Here is a 17,767-nt window from a genome sequence, read left to right as displayed (position 1 = left end):
TGTATTCACTGGAGTTCAGAAGAAATATGGGGGAATCTCATAGAAACCTATAAAATTCTAACAAGACTAGGCAGGGTCGATGCATTGAACATTACAGCGCAGTACAGGCCCTTCGGCCCTCGATGTTGCGCCGACCTGTGAAACCACTCTAAAGCCCATCTACACTATTCCCTTATCGTCCATATGTCTATCCAATGATGCAAGAAGGATGTTTCCGATGGTGGGGGTGTCCAGAACCAGGGGGCACAGTCTGAGGATACAGGGTAGACCATCTAGGACAGGGATAAGGAGACATTCATTCACCCAGAGTGTGGTCGGCCTGTGGTTTTCATTGCCACAGGAAGTAGTTGAGACCAAAACATTGTTTGGTTTCAGGAAGCAGTTAGATATAGCTTTTGGGGCAATGGGGATTAAAGGATGAGGGGGGAAAGCGGAATTAGGCTATTGAGTTGGATGATCAGCCATGATCATAATGAATGGAGGAGCAGGTTCAGTGTGGCGGTACGGTGGCCCAGTGGTGAGCACGGCTGCCTCACAGCGCCAGGGACCCGGGTTCGATTCCTGCTTGGGTGACTGTGTGGAGTCTGCACGTCCTCCTCATACCTGCGTGCTCTTTCAGAGGGTCGGTGGATGGGTTGAATGGCCTCCTTCTACACTGTGGGGATTCTATGATTCTAGGCTCGAAGGGCCGAATGGTCTCCACCTGTCTCCAGTTTCAATGTTAATAAATTGTTTTGTAGTTCCCTGCATGGTGGTAATCGCTCCTTCCAAGTTATTACATTTGACGACCAGGATGAACAAGGCATTTTTCAATAGCTACGTTGAATGGCAGAGGGGGCCTCGTGTACAAGTCGCTGGAGGCACGGCTATTCAGCAGTCAGTGAGTTACCATAATGCCTCTATTTGGAAAGCTTGAGCCATTCGATCCTAATTCGGAAGATTGGGTTCAATACATCGAATGGCTGCGATATTTCGTCAAAGAAAATGAAATACAGGGGGGGGAAGAAAAGCAGAGGGTAATTCTATAACCAGCTTGGTGAACCCACACAGATAAGCTAAGAAGGAGCTTGAGTTCTCCAGGCGCCCCAACACTAAAACTTCCGAAGCACTCATAGAAGTATTGAAGAGGCATTGTCACCCAAAGGCCTCAGTGACTATGCAGAGATATGAATTTAACTCAATGGCAAGGGCCCTCAGGAAGGCGGTAGCAGCTTTCAAGGCCAGGTTGAGGCAAATGGATGAACATTGCGAATTTGGGTCTGCCCTTAACGAGACGTTGAGAGATCGGCTAGTGTGCGAGGTGAATAATACGGCCACACAGAGGAAACTGTTGGCAGAAACAGAAATAACTCTAAAGAAGGTGCTAGAACGCGCCCTGGCTATGGAAAGTGGAGGAAAAAGCTGCAATGGAACTATTGAGGCGAGATTCACCAGGTTTAGAGGGGATCTGCTAATGGCAGTAGCATCAGGGATGTGGGCACGGAGTTTAACAAGCAAAGGACTACAGAACAAGAGAGAGTGCAGAGGTACAGGGGATTCAGTCTACAAACTACAAGCGGTGAAGAATGCTATCGGTGTGGGGAACCCACCCCCAGGAAGAGTGTAGGTTTAGGGACGCTGTGTGTTACACTTGCGGCAGGAAGGGGGTTATAAGAAGCAAGTGGAAGGCTAACCACGACCTACCCGGCACCATAAAAACAATTCCAACTCCAGTGCATAATGTAGAGAGTAATTCAGAAGAAAGAGATGCATACAGCTTCAATAATATTAAGGTGGGCGAAAGGGCTTCTGGTGACGGCGGGCGGGAGGCAGCCGCACACTGGAGGGCTCCCGCTCGGGAAGAGAAATTTCGGAGTTTTAACGCCCGGTCCCAGGGGCAACGGAGGCTGAAAAGGCTGTAAGAAGGCACAGGGTGGAAAAATGTCCAAGTGTGGGAGAAAAACGGCCGTGAAAAAGGGTATTAACGAAAGTCTGCTGGTGAGTGGAAAAGTCAGCGCGGGGACTGTCAGGAAAGCGGAGGCTGGAGCACCAGGGGAGGCCGCATCGCTCACAGCAGAAGAAATGACCAAGGTGATGGCCGTGGAACTTGAAAGACAGTTCACAAAGCACATGGAGGCGATGAAGAAGGAGATGGGGGCAGTGTTGAACGTGCTGGTGGAGGAGGCGATTGCCCCGGTGAGGGCGGCGGTATCGAGCGCAGCGGCGGAGGTGCGGGAGCAAGGTGAGGCGCTGAAGGAAGTGGAAGAGGCATTATCGCAGCACAGTGATTAACTCACCTCGATGGGGAAGGAGTTGCGGAGGGTGATAGAGACCAACAAGGGTCTGCGAGCCAAAATGGAAGTCCTGGAAAACAGATCCAGGCGACAGAATCTGAGGATTGTGGGTCTGCCCGAAGGGGTGGAAGGCCCGAGGCCGACAGAGTATTTTGCCACGATGTTGGCGAAGCTATTGGGGGAGGGGGATGATCCCTCTCGATATGAACTGGATCAGGCTCATTGGTCGTGGAGGCCTGTACCAAAGGCAAGTGAGCCGCCAAGAGTAGTGACTCTGTGTTTCCGTAGGTATAGCGTGAAGGAGAAAGTATTGTGCTGGGCAAAGCAGAAGCGGATGGTGTAGTGAGCTGGAGCTGGTATACACATATATCAGGACTTTACGGTGGAGCTGGCGAGGAGGCGAGCTGCCTTCAGTCGGGTGAAGAAGGCACTGTACATCAGCAAGGTGCAGTGCGGCATAGTATATCCAGCTAAGTTGAGGGTGACCTACAAATCCAAGGGCTTTTATTTTGGGATGGAGGAAGCGGCGGAGGAGTTTGCGAAGGCAGAAGGACTGTGGCAGAATTGAGAAATGGTCGTGTACCGATGTAGCCTCATGTAACTTTATTTTTTCACAGCGTGTTGGTGTATGTACTAAATGAGTCAACGCTGTATATATTTGGACAAGGGAAGAGATGGCACTTTCATTTGCAATGATGGTTCTTTGGGGCTTGGGCGTGTATGCTGGGGTTGTGTGCTAAAGGGGATTTCTTGGTTTTCCTGGGGCCGAGCAAGGGGGAAAGAGAGCCGGGCGGGGGCCTAAACCGGCCAGCGAACGGGAGTGAGGTAGCGGGAGGGGCTGCGGCCATCGGAGGCTGGTAGAGCAGGTTTCGGTAAGCCTAGCCGGGGTGAAAAGTTGGGGGAAGGAACCGCGGTTGGGGGGAGGAGTTTACAAGAGGAAGTGGAGGGGAGGAGTCTGGGCCGGGGGTGGGGGAGGGGTGCCTACAATTCATGGGTGTCATTCACGGTACTCTTTCGGGGATTGGATGGCGTTGAATATTAGGGGGGGGGGGGGTTGGGGGGGTGGACTCTATGGGTCAATGGTGACCATGGGCGATTCCTGATTCCTTTTTCTTTTTTCCTTTATTTTCCCCCTTGGGAGGGTTTGTTTAATTTGCTGATTATATTGTCAGGCGGGCCGTTGTTTGGGGTGGTGGGAGGATGGGATTGTTGTTGTTGATAAGGGGATTGACATTGTATTCGTTACTGCTTGTTGGTGGGGTGTAAATTCTGAAGAAAATGTGAAAATGGAGAATAAAAATATTTTTTAGAAAGGTGGGCGAAAGGACGGACATCGTGGTGGTAAGATGGAGGTCGACACAGGAGCCTCCGCCTCAGTACTGAGGGAACAAACTTATCGATGCCCACAGGGAGGGGTCCAGATTAGATTAAAACACACAGTTTTATTTGTTTTATTTGTTTTTATATAAGGCGGGAACCGGAAGTTCTACCTCTGGCAAGTGCCCCCCCCCCCCCCCCCCCCCCCCCAACCAATAAATTCTGGTGGAGAGGAAACCCGAGACACTACACGTGTAGTGTCTCCCACCCGCCCTCCTCCTCTAACCTAATAAGACCCATTGGTGTAAGGTCAGTGCCATATTATATTATTATATTATTAGCATTGTGCAGGTCAAGGATCGGTGGTGGAGGAGCAGTCTCTGTCAGCGAGAGAACCTGAGAACATCTCAGACACTCAGAAGGTAAGAAGGTAAGTAAGTGATTTTTACTTTTATACCTTTTTTCAAATTGTGTGTGTCGGGGGGAAACTGAAGTGACATCACAGAAAAGCTGTGGCCAGAGTGGCTGGTTGGGATTCTAACCTAAATTTTAAAAAAAAATTTGAGTATTTGGGAACTAATTAAACATAATAACTTAATTATAATTTAGAGGATATCTAAGCCAGAGATCGGAGAGTATTATAGTTAGCTATCGCATTTCTATTAGAAATCTAGTGCTAGGAAACAGATAGTTGACAGTAACTTTGCAATTTAAAAAAAAAGTATTTAAAAAAAAAAAGGACAAATTTTAATTTTAATTAATTGACGCAATGTCAGTTAGAGGGGTCTGACTGTGAGATGTGGCAGGTCCGGGAGGCTTCCAGCATCCCGGATGGCTTCATCTGCAGAAAGTGCACCCAACTGCAGCTCCTCACAGACCGCATGGTTCGGTTGGAGCAGCAATTGGATGCACTTAGGAGCATGCAGTTGGCGGAAAGCGTCATAGATCGCAGTTATGTAAATGTGGTCACACCCAAGGTGCAGGCAGAGAAATGGGTGACCACCAGAAAGGGCAGGCAGTCAGTGCAGGAATCCCCTGTGGTTGTCCCCCTCTCGAACAGATATACCCCTTTGGATACTGTCGGGGGGGATAGCCTATCAGGGGAAAACAGCAGCAGCCAGAGCAGTGGCACCACGGCTGGCTCTGATGTTCAGAAGGGAGGGTCAAAGCGCAGAATAGTAATAGTAATAGGGGACTCTATAGTCAGGGGCACAGATAGGCGCTTCTGTGGACGTGAAAGAGACTCCAGGATGGTATGTTGCCTCCCTGGTGCCAGGGTCCAGGATGTCTCCGAACGGGTAGAGGAAATCCTGAAGGGGGAGGGCAAACAGGCAGAGGTCGTTGTACATATTGGTACTAACAACATAGGCAGGAAGGGGCATGAGGTCCTGCAGCAGGAGTTCAGGGAGCTAGGCAGAAAGTTAAAAGACAGGACCTCGAGGGTTGTAATCTCGGGATTACTCCCTGTGCCACGTGCCAGTGAGGCTAGAAATAGGAAGATAGAGCAGACAAACACGTGGCTAAACAGCTGGTGTCGGAGGGAGGGTTTCCGTTTTCTGGACCACTGGGAGCTCTTCCGGGGCAGGTGTGACCTGTATAAGATGGACGGGTTGCATCTAAACCGGAGAGGCATAAATATCCTGGCCGCGAGGTTTGCTAGTGTCACACGGGAGGGTTTAAACTAGTATGGCAGGGGGGTGGGTACGGGAGCAATAGGTCAGAAGGTGAGAGCATTGAGGGAGAACTAGGGAATAGGGACAGTGTGGCTCTGAGGCAGAGCAGACGGGGAAAAGTTGCTGAACACAGCGGGTCTGGTGGCCTGAAGTGCATATGTTTTAATGCAAGGAGCATTACGGGTAAGGCAGATGAACTTAGAGCTTGGATTACTACTTGGAACTATGATGTTATTGCCATTACAGAGACCTGGTTGAGGGAAGGGCAGGATTGGCAGCTAAACGTTCCAGGATTTAGATGTTTCAGGCGGGATAGAGGGGGATGTAAAAGGGGAGGCGGAGTTGCGCTACTTGTTCGGGAGAATATCACAGCTATACTGCGAGAGGACACCTCAGAGGGCAGTGAGGCTATATGGGTAGAGATCAGGAATAAGAAGGGTGCAGTCACAATGTTGGGGGTATACTACAGGCCTCCCAACAGCCAGCGGGAGATAGAGGAGCAGATAGGTAGACAGATTTTGGAAAAGAGTAAAAACAACAGGGTTGTGGTGATGGGAGACTTCAACTTCCCCAATATTGACTGGGACTCACTTAGTGCCAGAGGCTTAGACGGGGCGGAGTTTGTAAGGAGCATCCAGGAGGGCTTCTTAAAACAATATGTAAGCAGTCCAACTAGGGAAGGGGCAGTACTGGACCTGGTATTGGGGAATGAGCCCGGCCAGGTGGTAGATGTTTCAGTAGGGGAGCATTTCGGTAACAGTGACCACAATTCAGTAAGTTTTAAAGTACTGGTGGACAAGGATAAGAGTGGTCCGAGGATGAATGTGCTAAATTGGGGGAAGGCTAATTATGACAATATTAGGCGGGAACTGAAGAACATAGATTGGGGGCGGATGTTTGAGGGCAAATCAACATCTGACATGTGGGAGGCTTTCAAGTGTCAGTTGAAAGGAATACAGGACAGGCATGTTCCTGTGAGGAAGAAAGATAAATACGGCAATTTTCGGGAACCTTGGATGACGAGTGATATTGTAGGCCTCGTCAAAAAGAAAAAGGAGGCATTTGTCAGGGCTAAAAGGCTGGGAACAGACGAAGCCTGTGTGGCATATAAGGAAAGTAGGAAGGAACTTAAGCAAGGAGTCAGGAGGGCTAGAAGGGGTCATGAAAAGTCATTGGCAAATAGGGTTAAGGAAAATCCCAAGGCTTTTTACACGTACATAAAAAGCAAGAGGGTAGCCAGGGAAAGGGTTGGCCCGCTGAAGGATAGGCAAGGGAATCTATGTGTGGAGCCAGAGGAAATGGGCGAGGTACTAAATGAATACTTTGCATCAGTATTCACCAAAGAGAAGGAATTGGTAGATGTTGAGTCTGGAGAAGGGGGTGTAGATAGCCTGGGTCACATTGTCATCCAAAAAGACGAGGTGTTGGGTGTCTTAAAAAATATTAAGGTAGATAAGTCCCCAGGGCCTGATGGGATCTACCCCAGAATACTGAAGGAGGCTGGAGAGGAAATTGCTGAGGCCTTGACAGAAATCTTTGGATCCTCGCTGTCTTCAGGGGATGTCCCGGAGGACTGGAGAATAGCCAATGTTGTTCCTCTGTTTAAGAAGGGTAGCAAGGATAATCCCGGGAACTACAGGCCGGTGAGCCTTACTTCAGTGGTAGGGAAATTACTGGAGAGAATTCTTCGAGACAGGATCTACTCCCATTTGGAAGCAAATGGACGTATTAGTGAGAGGCAGCACGGTTTTGTGAAGGGGAGGTCGTGTCTCACTAACTTGATAGAGTTTTTCGAGGAGGTCACTAAGATGATTGATGCAGGTAGGGCAGTAGATGTTGTCTATATGGACTTCAGTAAGGCCTTTGACAAGGTCCCTCATGGTAGACTAGTACAAAAGGTGAAGTCACAGGTTGGTGGAATTGCGGATAGCGATGAGGACTGTCTGAGGATACAGCAGGATTTAGATTGTCTGGAGACTTGGGCGGAGAGATGGCAGATGGAGTTTAATCCGGACAAATGTGAGGTAATGCATTTTGGAAGGGCTAATGCAGGTAGGGAATATACAGTGAATGGTAGAACCCTCAAGAGTATTGAAAGTCAAAGAGATCTAGGAGTACAGGTCCACAGGTCATTGAAAGGGGCAACACAGGTGGAGAAGGTAGTCAAGACGGCATACGGCATGCTTGCCTTCATTGGCCGGGGCATTGAGTATAAGAATTGGCAAGTCATGTTGCAGCTGTATAGAACCTTAGTTAGGCCACACTTGGAGTATAGTGTTCAATTCTGGTCGCCACACTACCAGAAGGATGTGGAGGCTTTAGAGAGGGTGCAGAAGAGATTTACCAGAATGTTGCCTGGTATGGAGGGCATAAGCTATGAGGAGCGATTGAATAAACTCGGTTTGTTCTCACTGGAACGAAGGAGGTTGAGGGGAGACCTGATAGAGGTATACAAAATTATGAGGGGCATAGACAGAGTGGATAGTCAGAGGCTTTTCCCCAGGGTAGAGGGGTCAATTACTAGGGGGCATAGGTTTAAGGTGAGAGGGGCAAGGTTTAGAGTAGATGTACGAGGCAAGTTTTTTACGCAGAGGGTAGTGGGTGCCTGGAACTCACTACCGGAGGAGGTAGTGGAAGCAGGGATGATAGGGACATTTAAGGGGCATCTTGACAAATATATGAATAGGATGGGAATAGAAGGATACGGACCCAGGAAGTGTAGAAGATTGTAGTTTAGTCGGGCAGTATGGTCGGCACGGGCTTGGAGGGCCGAAGGGCCTGTTCCTGTGCTGTACATTTCTTTGTTCTTTGTTCTTTGTTAATCAGGTTGGTGACGTATATGGGGGAGGCTGTGCAGAGTTTGGGAAACAGCTATAGCACCTGTCCGTTACAGGCAGCTGTCTGCCCAGCTGCCTTAAATTGTGATGTGGAGATGCCGGCGTTGGACTGGGCTGGGCACAGTAAGACATGTTACAACACCAGGTTAAAGTCCAACAGGTTTATTTGGAATCACTTGCTTTTGGAGCGTGGCTCCTTCATCGGGTGAGTGAAGAGGTAGGTTACACAAACCCAGCTTACAAAGACAATGATGCAAGACGATACTTTGAATGTGAGTCTTTGCAGGCAATTAAGTCTTTACAGGTCCAAACGGAGCGACTGGAGAGAGGGATAATCACAGGTTAAAGAGGTGTGAATTGTCTCAAGCCAGGACAGTTGGTAGGATTTCGCAAGCCCAGGCCAGACGGTGGAGGGTGAATGTAATGGGACATGAATCCCAGGTCCCGGTTGAGGCCGCACTCATGTGTGCGGAACTTGGCTATAAGTTTCTGCTCGGCGATTCTGCGTTGTCGCGCATCCTGAAAGCCGCCTTGGAGAACGCTTACCCGAAGATCAGAGGCTGAATGCCCTTGACTGCTGAAGTATTCCCCGACTGGAAGGCAACATTCCTGCCTGGTGATTGTCGCGCGATGTCCATTCATCATTGTCGCAGCGCCTGCATGGTATCGCCAATGTACTACGCCTCGGGACATCCCTGATTATTGAACACGAATCCCTGCTAGGTTTCATAAAATCATAGAATTTACAGTCCAGAAGGAGGCCATTTGGCCCATCGAGTCTGCACCAGCTCTTGGAAAGAGCACCCTACTTAGGTCCACACCTCCACCCTATCCCCATAACCCAGTAACCCCACCTAAACCTTTTTATAATAATAATCGCTTATTGTCACAAGTAGGCTTCAATGAAGTTGCTGTGCCCTTGGACACTAAGGGCAATTTATCATGGTCAATCCACCTAACCTGCACATCTTTGGACTGTGGGAGGAAACCGGAGCACCCGGAGGAAACCTATGCAGACACGGGGAGAACGTGCAGACTCCGCACAGACAGTGACCCAAGCTGGGAATCGAACCTGGGACCCTGGAGCTGTGAAGCAACAGTGCTAACCACTGTGCTACCAGGGAGCAAGGATGGTCGTCCCCACGCTGCTGCCAGGAAGTTGTTATCGGAGGAACTACACTGCCTATCCAATTGAGGAGGGATGGTACAGGGAGGTACACAAATGCTTAACGTAGGTAAATGGGGTTCCACCCAGGGATGTCCAACATGAAAATGCTGACTCGCAGCTACATGTGGTGGCCTGGGTTAGACACAGACATAGAAAGTAAACGCTGTGACCAATGCCAGGTACAACAAAAGTTACCGCCAACAACCCCGATGCACCCCAGGCAGTGGCCAGGTAGACTGTGGTGGTGACTCCATGTTAATTTTGTAGGCCCATTCGCGGGCATCACATTCCTACTTACAGCGGATGCACACCCAAAATGGATGGACATCTACGGCAACAGTGGAAAAGTTAAGGCAAACTTTGTCACCCATGGTTTGCAGGAGGTGTTGGTTTCAGACAATGGAACAGCAGTTACCTGCCCAGAGGTCCAGCAAATGGCATTAAGCAGAGTGTACGGCATCGCACCACCCCCTCCTCGATTGGATTGGCGGGGAAGGCAGTGCAAACCATTGAAACAGCCATGAAAAAGCAACCACCAGAATCCCAGCCGACCAAATGAGCACCGCTTCTTATTGCCGATAGAATGACGCCCACACCACCACCGGGGTAACTCCTGCTGAATAGCTGGTGGGGAGGTGCATTCGGACCATGTTGGACCGGGTGTTTCCAAATTTGGTGGGGTGGTGGAGGGTGGAAGCAAAACAGTGTGCCAAAGGGACATCACGATTCGACAAAAACAGAGAGGACACTTGAGGTGGACGATTTGGTTCAAGTTAGATCCCTGGGGCAGCCGTGACTTGAACAGTTCCATTGTCGTATGAAATAGATGTTCAAGGTAAAAGGGTGAGAGACACCTGGACTATTTGAGAAGTAGAGAGTCGCGCACAGAGCCAGTGGGGCAGTCCACCCCGCGTAGGCCTGTCAGTGATATTGCTGCGGCTGAAAGTAATACTGCAGCAAGCTCCCCCAGGTAAGAGCCCAGTAATGTTCCAGGGGGAGCTGGAGAAGTTATCTGCACTGACACACTGAGCGTCGACCCAATAAGGTTCAAACCAAAGTTACCTCTCCTGTGGGAGGAGCCGCTGGTGAATTATGACGCTCCCAAAGGATCCCAGGACCGACATACCTTATAAGGAATTATGTTGAGATCCATTTGTTGTACACGATTATAAATAGTTCCATGGTTGTTGTAATGTGTTAATCGGACACTTAAGGGAGACAGATGTTGTAGCGTGCCCCAATAAGGGGCGGGTTCTCGGAAGGTCATGTGACCTTTGGGGCAGCACGGTAGCCTTGTGGATAGCACAATTGCTTCACAGCTCCAGGGTCCCAGGTTCAATTCCGGCTTGGGTCACTGTCTGTGTGGAGTCTGCACATCCTCCCCGTGTGTGCGTGGGTTTCCTCCGGGTGCTCCGGTTTCCTCCCACAGTCCAAAGATGTGCAGGTTAGGTGGATTGGCCATGATAAATTGCCCTTAGTGTCCAAAATTTCCCTTAGTGTTGGGTGGGGTTACTGGGTTATGGGGATAGGGTGGCGGAGTTGACCTTGGGTAGGGTGCTCTTTCCAAGAGCCGGTGCAGACTCGATGGGCCGAATGGCCTCCTTCTGCACTGTAAATTCTATGATCTATGATCTATGACCTGTTTGACCACTCAGACCAGCGCGTGTGAACCCTGGAGCTGAGCGGGGAATTTCCTCGCCAGTCCCGAGACTGGAGTTGAAGACATCGGGGGCATCGTTATCATTCTCCGTACAGTTATGTTATTAAGACGTAGTTCTGTAGTTACTCTGCTTGGTGGTCACCACTCCTACCAAGTTATTCTAATCCCTTTCTGCTTTCTTTCCACCTCTGCAGTCCTCTCCCCTCCATCTCGGTTCCCTTGTCCTCCATCCCTGACACCTTCCCTCAATCTCTGTTGTCTACCCCTCCACCCCTGTCCTCGTTCCCTCACCCTTTCGCCTGGCTGTCAATGCTTTTCTGTTCGGACCATCAGTACCAAAATAAACAGGGCGGGATTCCCCGCCGGTGTGCCGGCAGGTTTCCCAGCGGTGTGGAGCGGCCACAATGAGAAATCCCATTGGCAGGTGGCGGGAACGGGGAATACCGCTGCCGAGGGCGCTGCCGAGGAACACGAGGCTGGCGGAATGGAGAATCCCGCCCACAGACTTTGTTACATCTGAATCAGGTAACGTTTTGTCAGCTGTGCTGAACTTCCTGTTCAGCCTTTGTGTGCCTGAAGCTGTGGGCTGTGTGGGTCACTGGGTATCATTGCTGATTGACACAATGAACCTGGAACCAGTTGCCCCCAGTTTGTTTAGACACTGAACTGGATTCACTTTTAACGACCAGCAGGAACCCTCAATCTGTTCTTCCTTCCTTGAACTCAAGGTTGCAAAATAGCCAAACCAAAGCCCTTTCCTCATTGCTGTGACTGGCAGGCAACGTAACATAAAGATGAGAAAGGGGCTGACAGAGACGCAGACGCACACAGGCAAACACACACACGCACAAAGACATACACACGCACTCACACACAAACACACACACACTTGCACACAAACACACATGCACAAACACACAGGGACCATGCACACGCATGCACACACACACATGCACATGCACACACGCACCAAGCAAACACATGCACACAAACACACATGCACACATGCTCATGCATGCACATACACACACATGTACAAACACACACTCGCCATGCACACATGCACATTCACGCACACAAACACTTGTATGCACACACACATGCATGCACACAGACACACAAACACATACTGACACACACATTCACACACGCACACATATATAATACTTAGCTGTGTTTGTTTTTGTGTAAAACATGAGGATACATTCTTACATTTTATTGTCAATGGAAAACCCCCATGTTGGTTGACAGTTTAATTTAATGGTTTGGAAATCCCAGTAGACCGTTAATATTATTGCATCTGTCAAGAATGCCTCATAAATCTTCTGATGGCCAGGGGCAGTGAAGAAAAGCAAACTGAGCAGCTGTTAAGCGTCAAATGGAAGTGGCTAATTTACTACCGGGTCAACTGGCGAAGGGTCATAGGTTGAGCTAATAGCTTGGCTTACCGTTTTTTGATTAGGTCGATGGCTGAGCCTATCAGGCCATCTTTCATCTGCTGAAACTTAACGCCATAGCCAGAAAGATCTGCAGCTGCTTCTAGTAGGAGCGAAGGACAACAGGACAACTGGGGCTCGCCCGCCATGTTCCTTTCCGTGCAACCAAACTCTTGGTCAAATCCTCTCCGGTTTGTCACCTCTTTCCTGCTCACCAGCTCCTCACTCGCGTGGAGAAGGGCGGCGGTCTGCAAAGGTAGCCCGGGAGCCGGGCTAGTGCAGATCGGGCCCGGAGACGCACAGTGCTCTTCCAGCTTGGAGATGGCCAAGATTTGCGAGGCAGGCGAGGTCTTGCTGGGGCTTCCATTCCCGCTGGGCATGAGCTCAATCTGCTGACAAGGCAGACGGGGCTCCAAGTAACAGCAGCAGGGCCCATGGTCACAGCAGACGAGGCCTTGGCATTTGGCCGACTGCCTCCTCCGTGGAGTCTGGTAGTCCATCCTAGTCAGCGACGGACAACTGCCACTTGCTGCCCTTCTCCCGAGGCTAGCGAAACTGGAGAAGCTCTTTCCCTTGCTCCCTTGCATCTCTGTTTCGGTGCTTGGAGTCTGGCACCTCTCCCTCTTCCGCATTTTTTTGAACTCTTCAAATGATGGGATGTGGACTCTTGCCTTGAAGTTCCGCCTCCTCTCAGGTGATGATTCCTGAGACACGAACCGATTCCTTTCACATTCCCCCAGCGGCTCCGTGGTCTGAGACTTGACAACCTCGCTGCCCTCCTCCTTGGAAGGCGGGGCCATCAGGTTCGGCGTACTGTTCTGGCGCCGTAGCTTTAACCTCCTCATGGCTTCCTCCTTGATCGCCGCGGGGCTGGTCAATCTCTGTGACCTGTGCTGAGGAGCTGTGCAGCCATTTTGCAAAGGCGCTGGGAGGCGTCTTGCCATTTCAACGCAGCTCGTCGAGCATCCGGATGTGCAGTGCCCGCAGTTCTCCCTTCCCGCCCAGTCCTTCCAAGCAAGTTCCCCAAGCAAGACCTGAGGGCGGACGGGCTTGCTGACCTCCGCTGCCTTGTTGCTCTGAAGTCGCAGCTTTTCCTTCAGCCCCCGTTTGGCATCGCCGTTCACCGCCTTCTCGTTCATTGTTGGGAAAAGCCACTGTGGTACTTTGGAAAATGGCGGCAGGTGCCTGGCCCTTGGTTGCCTGGAACGGGGGCCGATGGCTACTTGCCCGCAAGCGCGCAGCAGGCTGCCGATGTCCGGGGGCTCCGTCGAAACCTCGTACCAATCACTCGTAGTCCGGCAATGGAAAATGAACTCCCTCTCGACGGTCCGGCAGGGTGGGCTGAACGGCCGACCTTTGCCCTCGGTGACTGCGGCCCAGTGAAGGTTCTCCAAACTCCTGTACAGCCTGGCCCCCGGGCTGTCTGCCACACATCCCAAGGCCGGGGAACCACCGGGCCCCGCCTGGCATAGGCCCTCCGCTGGCACGTGGCAACGCGCCGGCTGCGCGGTGGAGCCCGAACTGCCCATCGGGACCACGTCTTTCAGGGAACTGCCATCCTGGCAACAGGGGACAGCCCGGCTCTCCTGCAGGCTAGCGGTGTAGGTCATCGCAGATCCCCGCGGGAAGGTGGCACCTGACTCTGGAACAGGGAAACGTGCTGGCAGGTCATCAGAGCAGTAGCCAATGTCCATGCCACAGAGAGCAGCTCCTGCTCCAGAGAAGTCACATGGTTTGGTGTTCACATCTGGCATCGGGACTGTGCATGATGAAACCTCCAATTATCTATTGTGGAGAGGAGACTGAGTATCCTGTCAGAGAGAGACACACACACAGAAAGGCTATTACTATTGTCCCTAGTGGCTAAATTCAACACAAAGCAGAATGACACAATGGGCATAAACTGGAACTTATCTGGAAAAATGCTCTGTATAATTGTTTCTTCAATCTCGATCACGAGGTCCCATTTAATGTCAGATTTATATGTAGACAGATATACACCATTCGAAGATCCCACTGTCGCGAATCTGTTATTCTATATATAAACCGCCCGAACCCCTTGATTAGATTCCAGTCTGTAACTCACTCCTGTGTATCTGTTATTCTATTTATAGACCACCCTGAACCCCTAGATTAGATTCCAGTCTGTAACTCAATCCCGGGTATCTGTTATTCTATATATAAACCACCCGAACCCCTCGATTAGATTCCAGTCTGTAACTCAATCCCGGGTATCTGTTATTCTGTATATAAACCACCCTGAAACCCTCGATTAGATTCCAGTCTGTAACTCACTCCCGGGTATCTGTTATTCTAAAAATAAACCACCCTGAACCCCTCGATTAGATTCCAGTCTGTAACTCACTCCCGGGTATCTGTTATTCTATATATAAACCACCCCGAACCCCTCGATTAGATTCCAGTCTGTAACTCACTCCCGGGTATCTGTTATTCTATATATAAACCACCCTGAACTCCTCGATTAGATTTCAGTCTGTAACTCACTCCCGTGTATCTGTTATTCTATATATAAACCACCGCGAACCCCTCGATTAGATTCCAGTCTGTAACTCACTCCTGTGTATCTGTTATTCTATTTATCGACCACCCTGAACCCCTAGATTAGATTCCAGTCTGTAACTCAATCCCGGGTATCTGTTATTCTATATATAAACCACCCTGAACTCCTCGATTAGATTCCAGTCTGTAACTCACTCCCGGGTGCCCGTTATTCTATATATAAACCACCCCGAACCCCTCGATTAGATTCCAGTCTGTAACTCAATCCCGGGTACGTTATTCTATATATAAACCACCCTGTACCCATCGATTAGATTTCAGTCTGTAACTCACTCCCGAGTATCTGTTATTCCATATATAAACTACCCCGAACCCCTCGATTAGATTCCAGTATGTAACTCAATCCCGGGTATCTGTTATTCTATATATAAACCACACCGAACCTCTCGATTAGATTCCAGTCTGTAACTCAATCCCGGGTACCTGTTATTCCATATATAAACTACCCCGAACCCCTCGATTAGATTCCAGTATGTAACTCAATCCCGGGTATCTGTTATTCTATATATAAACCACCCCGAACCTCTCGATTAGATTCCAGTCTGTAACTCAATCCCGGGTACCTGTTATTCTATATATAAACCACCCGAACCCCTCGATTAGGTTCCAGTCTGTGACTCACTCCCGGGTATCTGTTATTCTATATATAAACCACCCCGAACCCCTCGATTAGATTCCAGTCTGTAACTCACTCCCGTGTATCTGTTATTCTATATATAAACCGCCCGAACCCATCGATTAGATTCCAGTCTGTAACTCACTCCCGGGTATCTGTTATTTTATTTATAAACCACCCTGAACCCCTCGATTAGATTCTAGTCTGTAACTCACTCCCGTGTATCTGTTATTCTATTTATAAACCACCCTGAACCCCTCGATTAGATTCTAGTCTGTAACTCACTCCCGTGTATCTGTTATTCTATTTATAAACCACCCTGAACCCCTCGATTAGATTCCAGTCTGTGACTCAATCCCGGGTATCTGTTATTCTATTTATAAACCACCCGAACCCCTCGATTAGATTCCAGTCTGTAACTCACTCCCGTGTATCTGTTATTCTATTTATAAACCACCCGAACCCCTCGATGAGATTCCAGTCTGTAACTCACTCCCGGGTATCAGTTATTCTATATATAAACCGCCCGAACCCATCGATTAGATTCCAGTCTGTAACTCACTCCCGTGTATCTGTTATTCTATTTATAGACCACCCTGAACCCCTCAATTAGATTCCAGTCTGTAACTCAATCCCGGGTATCTATTATTCTATATATAAACCACCCCGAACCCCTCGATTAGATTCCAGTCTGTAACTCACTCCCGGGTATCTGTTATTCTATATATAAACCACCCCGAACCCCTCGATTAGATTCCAGTCTGTAACTCACTCCCGTGTATCTGTTATTCTATATATAAACCACCCAAACCCCTCGATTAGATTCCAGTCTGTAACTCAATCCCGGGTATCTGTTATTCTATATATAAACCACCCCGATACCTCGATTAGATTCCAATCTGTAACTCGCTCCCAGGTATCTGTTATTCAATATATAAACCACCCCGAACCCCTCGATTAGATTCCAGTCTGTAACTCACTCCCGGGTATCTGTTATTCTATATATAAACCACCCCGACCCCTCGATTAGATTCCAGTCTGTAACTCACTCCCGGGTATCTGTTATTCTATATATAAACCACCCGAACCCCTCGATTAGATTCCAGTCTGTGACTCAATCCCGGGTACCTGTTATTCTATATATAAACTATCTGAACCCCTCGATTAGATTCCAGTCTGTAACTCAATCCCGGGTATCTGTTATTCTATGCCCACCCCTAATTGTGCTTGAACTGAGTGTCTCGCTCGGCCATTTCAGAGGGCAGTTCAGAGTCAACCACATTGGGCTGGAGTCACATGTAGGCCAGACTGGGTAAGATTTCCTTCCCTAAAGGACATTAGTGAACCAGATGGGTTTTTATGACAATTGATGATAATGAATCTGTGGAATTCGCCACCCCTGAGTGCGGTGGATGCTAGGACAGCGAGTACGTTTAAGGAGGAGTGAGACAGATTTTTATTTGGTAATGGGTTGAAGGGTTACGGAGAACGGGCAGGACGGTGGAGACGAGGCCAGGATGAGATCAGCTACGATCGTGTTGAACTGTGGAGCAGATTTGAGGGGCTAAATTGCCGACTCCTGCTCTTAGTTCTTATATTCTAAGAAAGAACTATTCTGTCAAATTCCACCTTCCAGCTCTTGTTCTGTAGCCCTGTAGGTAAGGGCACCTCAAGCACAAATCTGGTGTTGTTGATTAATCAGGGGTTATGGGGAAAAGACAGGAGAAAGACATGATCGAGTGGCGGAGCAGCCTTGATGGGCCGAATCGCCTAATGCTGCTCCTATATCTTATGGTCTTCGGAGTAGCTTCATGGCCATCAAAGGCTAGCTTTATAATCCAGATTTATGAATTGAATTTTAAATTCCTCAACAATCCATGGTGGGATTTGAACTCACACCCCCAGAGCATTAGCCTGGCCCTCGGAATACTTGCCCCGTATCACTACCACTAACCCACCATCTCTCCAGAGCAACTCACCCCATTTTCTTTGAGTCTGTCCGTTAGATCCTGTCCTCTGAACGTGGCCCTCTCAGGTCCGTGGTTGCACCTTGAAGGTGGTTCTCAATAAAGCTTCCTCGCTTCAGAGGAAGTTGCTGAGCTCGATGGGTAGACACCACCCGCTTATGTTTCACCAGAAATAAAAGCACTCGATCCAAGTCAGCAGAAATGTAAGGTTAGAGTCTCAGGCAACCTGAAAGAGTGGGT

The 17,767-nt window shown here is 49.4% G+C and overlaps 1 protein-coding gene across 4 annotated transcripts in view; it reads right to left on the bottom strand.

Annotated features, from left to right (window-relative positions):
• Window positions 1-17,767, bottom strand: part of arhgef49 (Rho guanine nucleotide exchange factor 49) — a 379,760-nt gene that overhangs the window by 191,721 nt on the left and 170,272 nt on the right. For all 4 annotated transcript variants that reach the window (XM_072469693.1, XM_072469719.1, XM_072469710.1 and 1 more), the window contains 2 exons: window positions 17,540-17,753; window positions 12,377-14,175 (listed from right to left, as the gene is read on the bottom strand). In XM_072469693.1, the coding sequence (XP_072325794.1) occupies window positions 12,377-14,118 (1,742 nt within the window). In that variant the 5' untranslated portion in view covers window positions 14,119-14,175; window positions 17,540-17,753. The remainder of the gene's footprint in view (window positions 1-12,376; window positions 14,176-17,539; window positions 17,754-17,767) is intronic.

Source organism: Scyliorhinus torazame, chromosome 2 (genome assembly GCF_047496885.1).
Source record: "Scyliorhinus torazame isolate Kashiwa2021f chromosome 2, sScyTor2.1, whole genome shotgun sequence".
In the NCBI taxonomy this organism is placed as follows: domain Eukaryota; kingdom Metazoa; phylum Chordata; class Chondrichthyes; order Carcharhiniformes; family Scyliorhinidae; genus Scyliorhinus; species Scyliorhinus torazame.
This window is presented reverse-complemented; position numbering and strand designations above follow the sequence as displayed.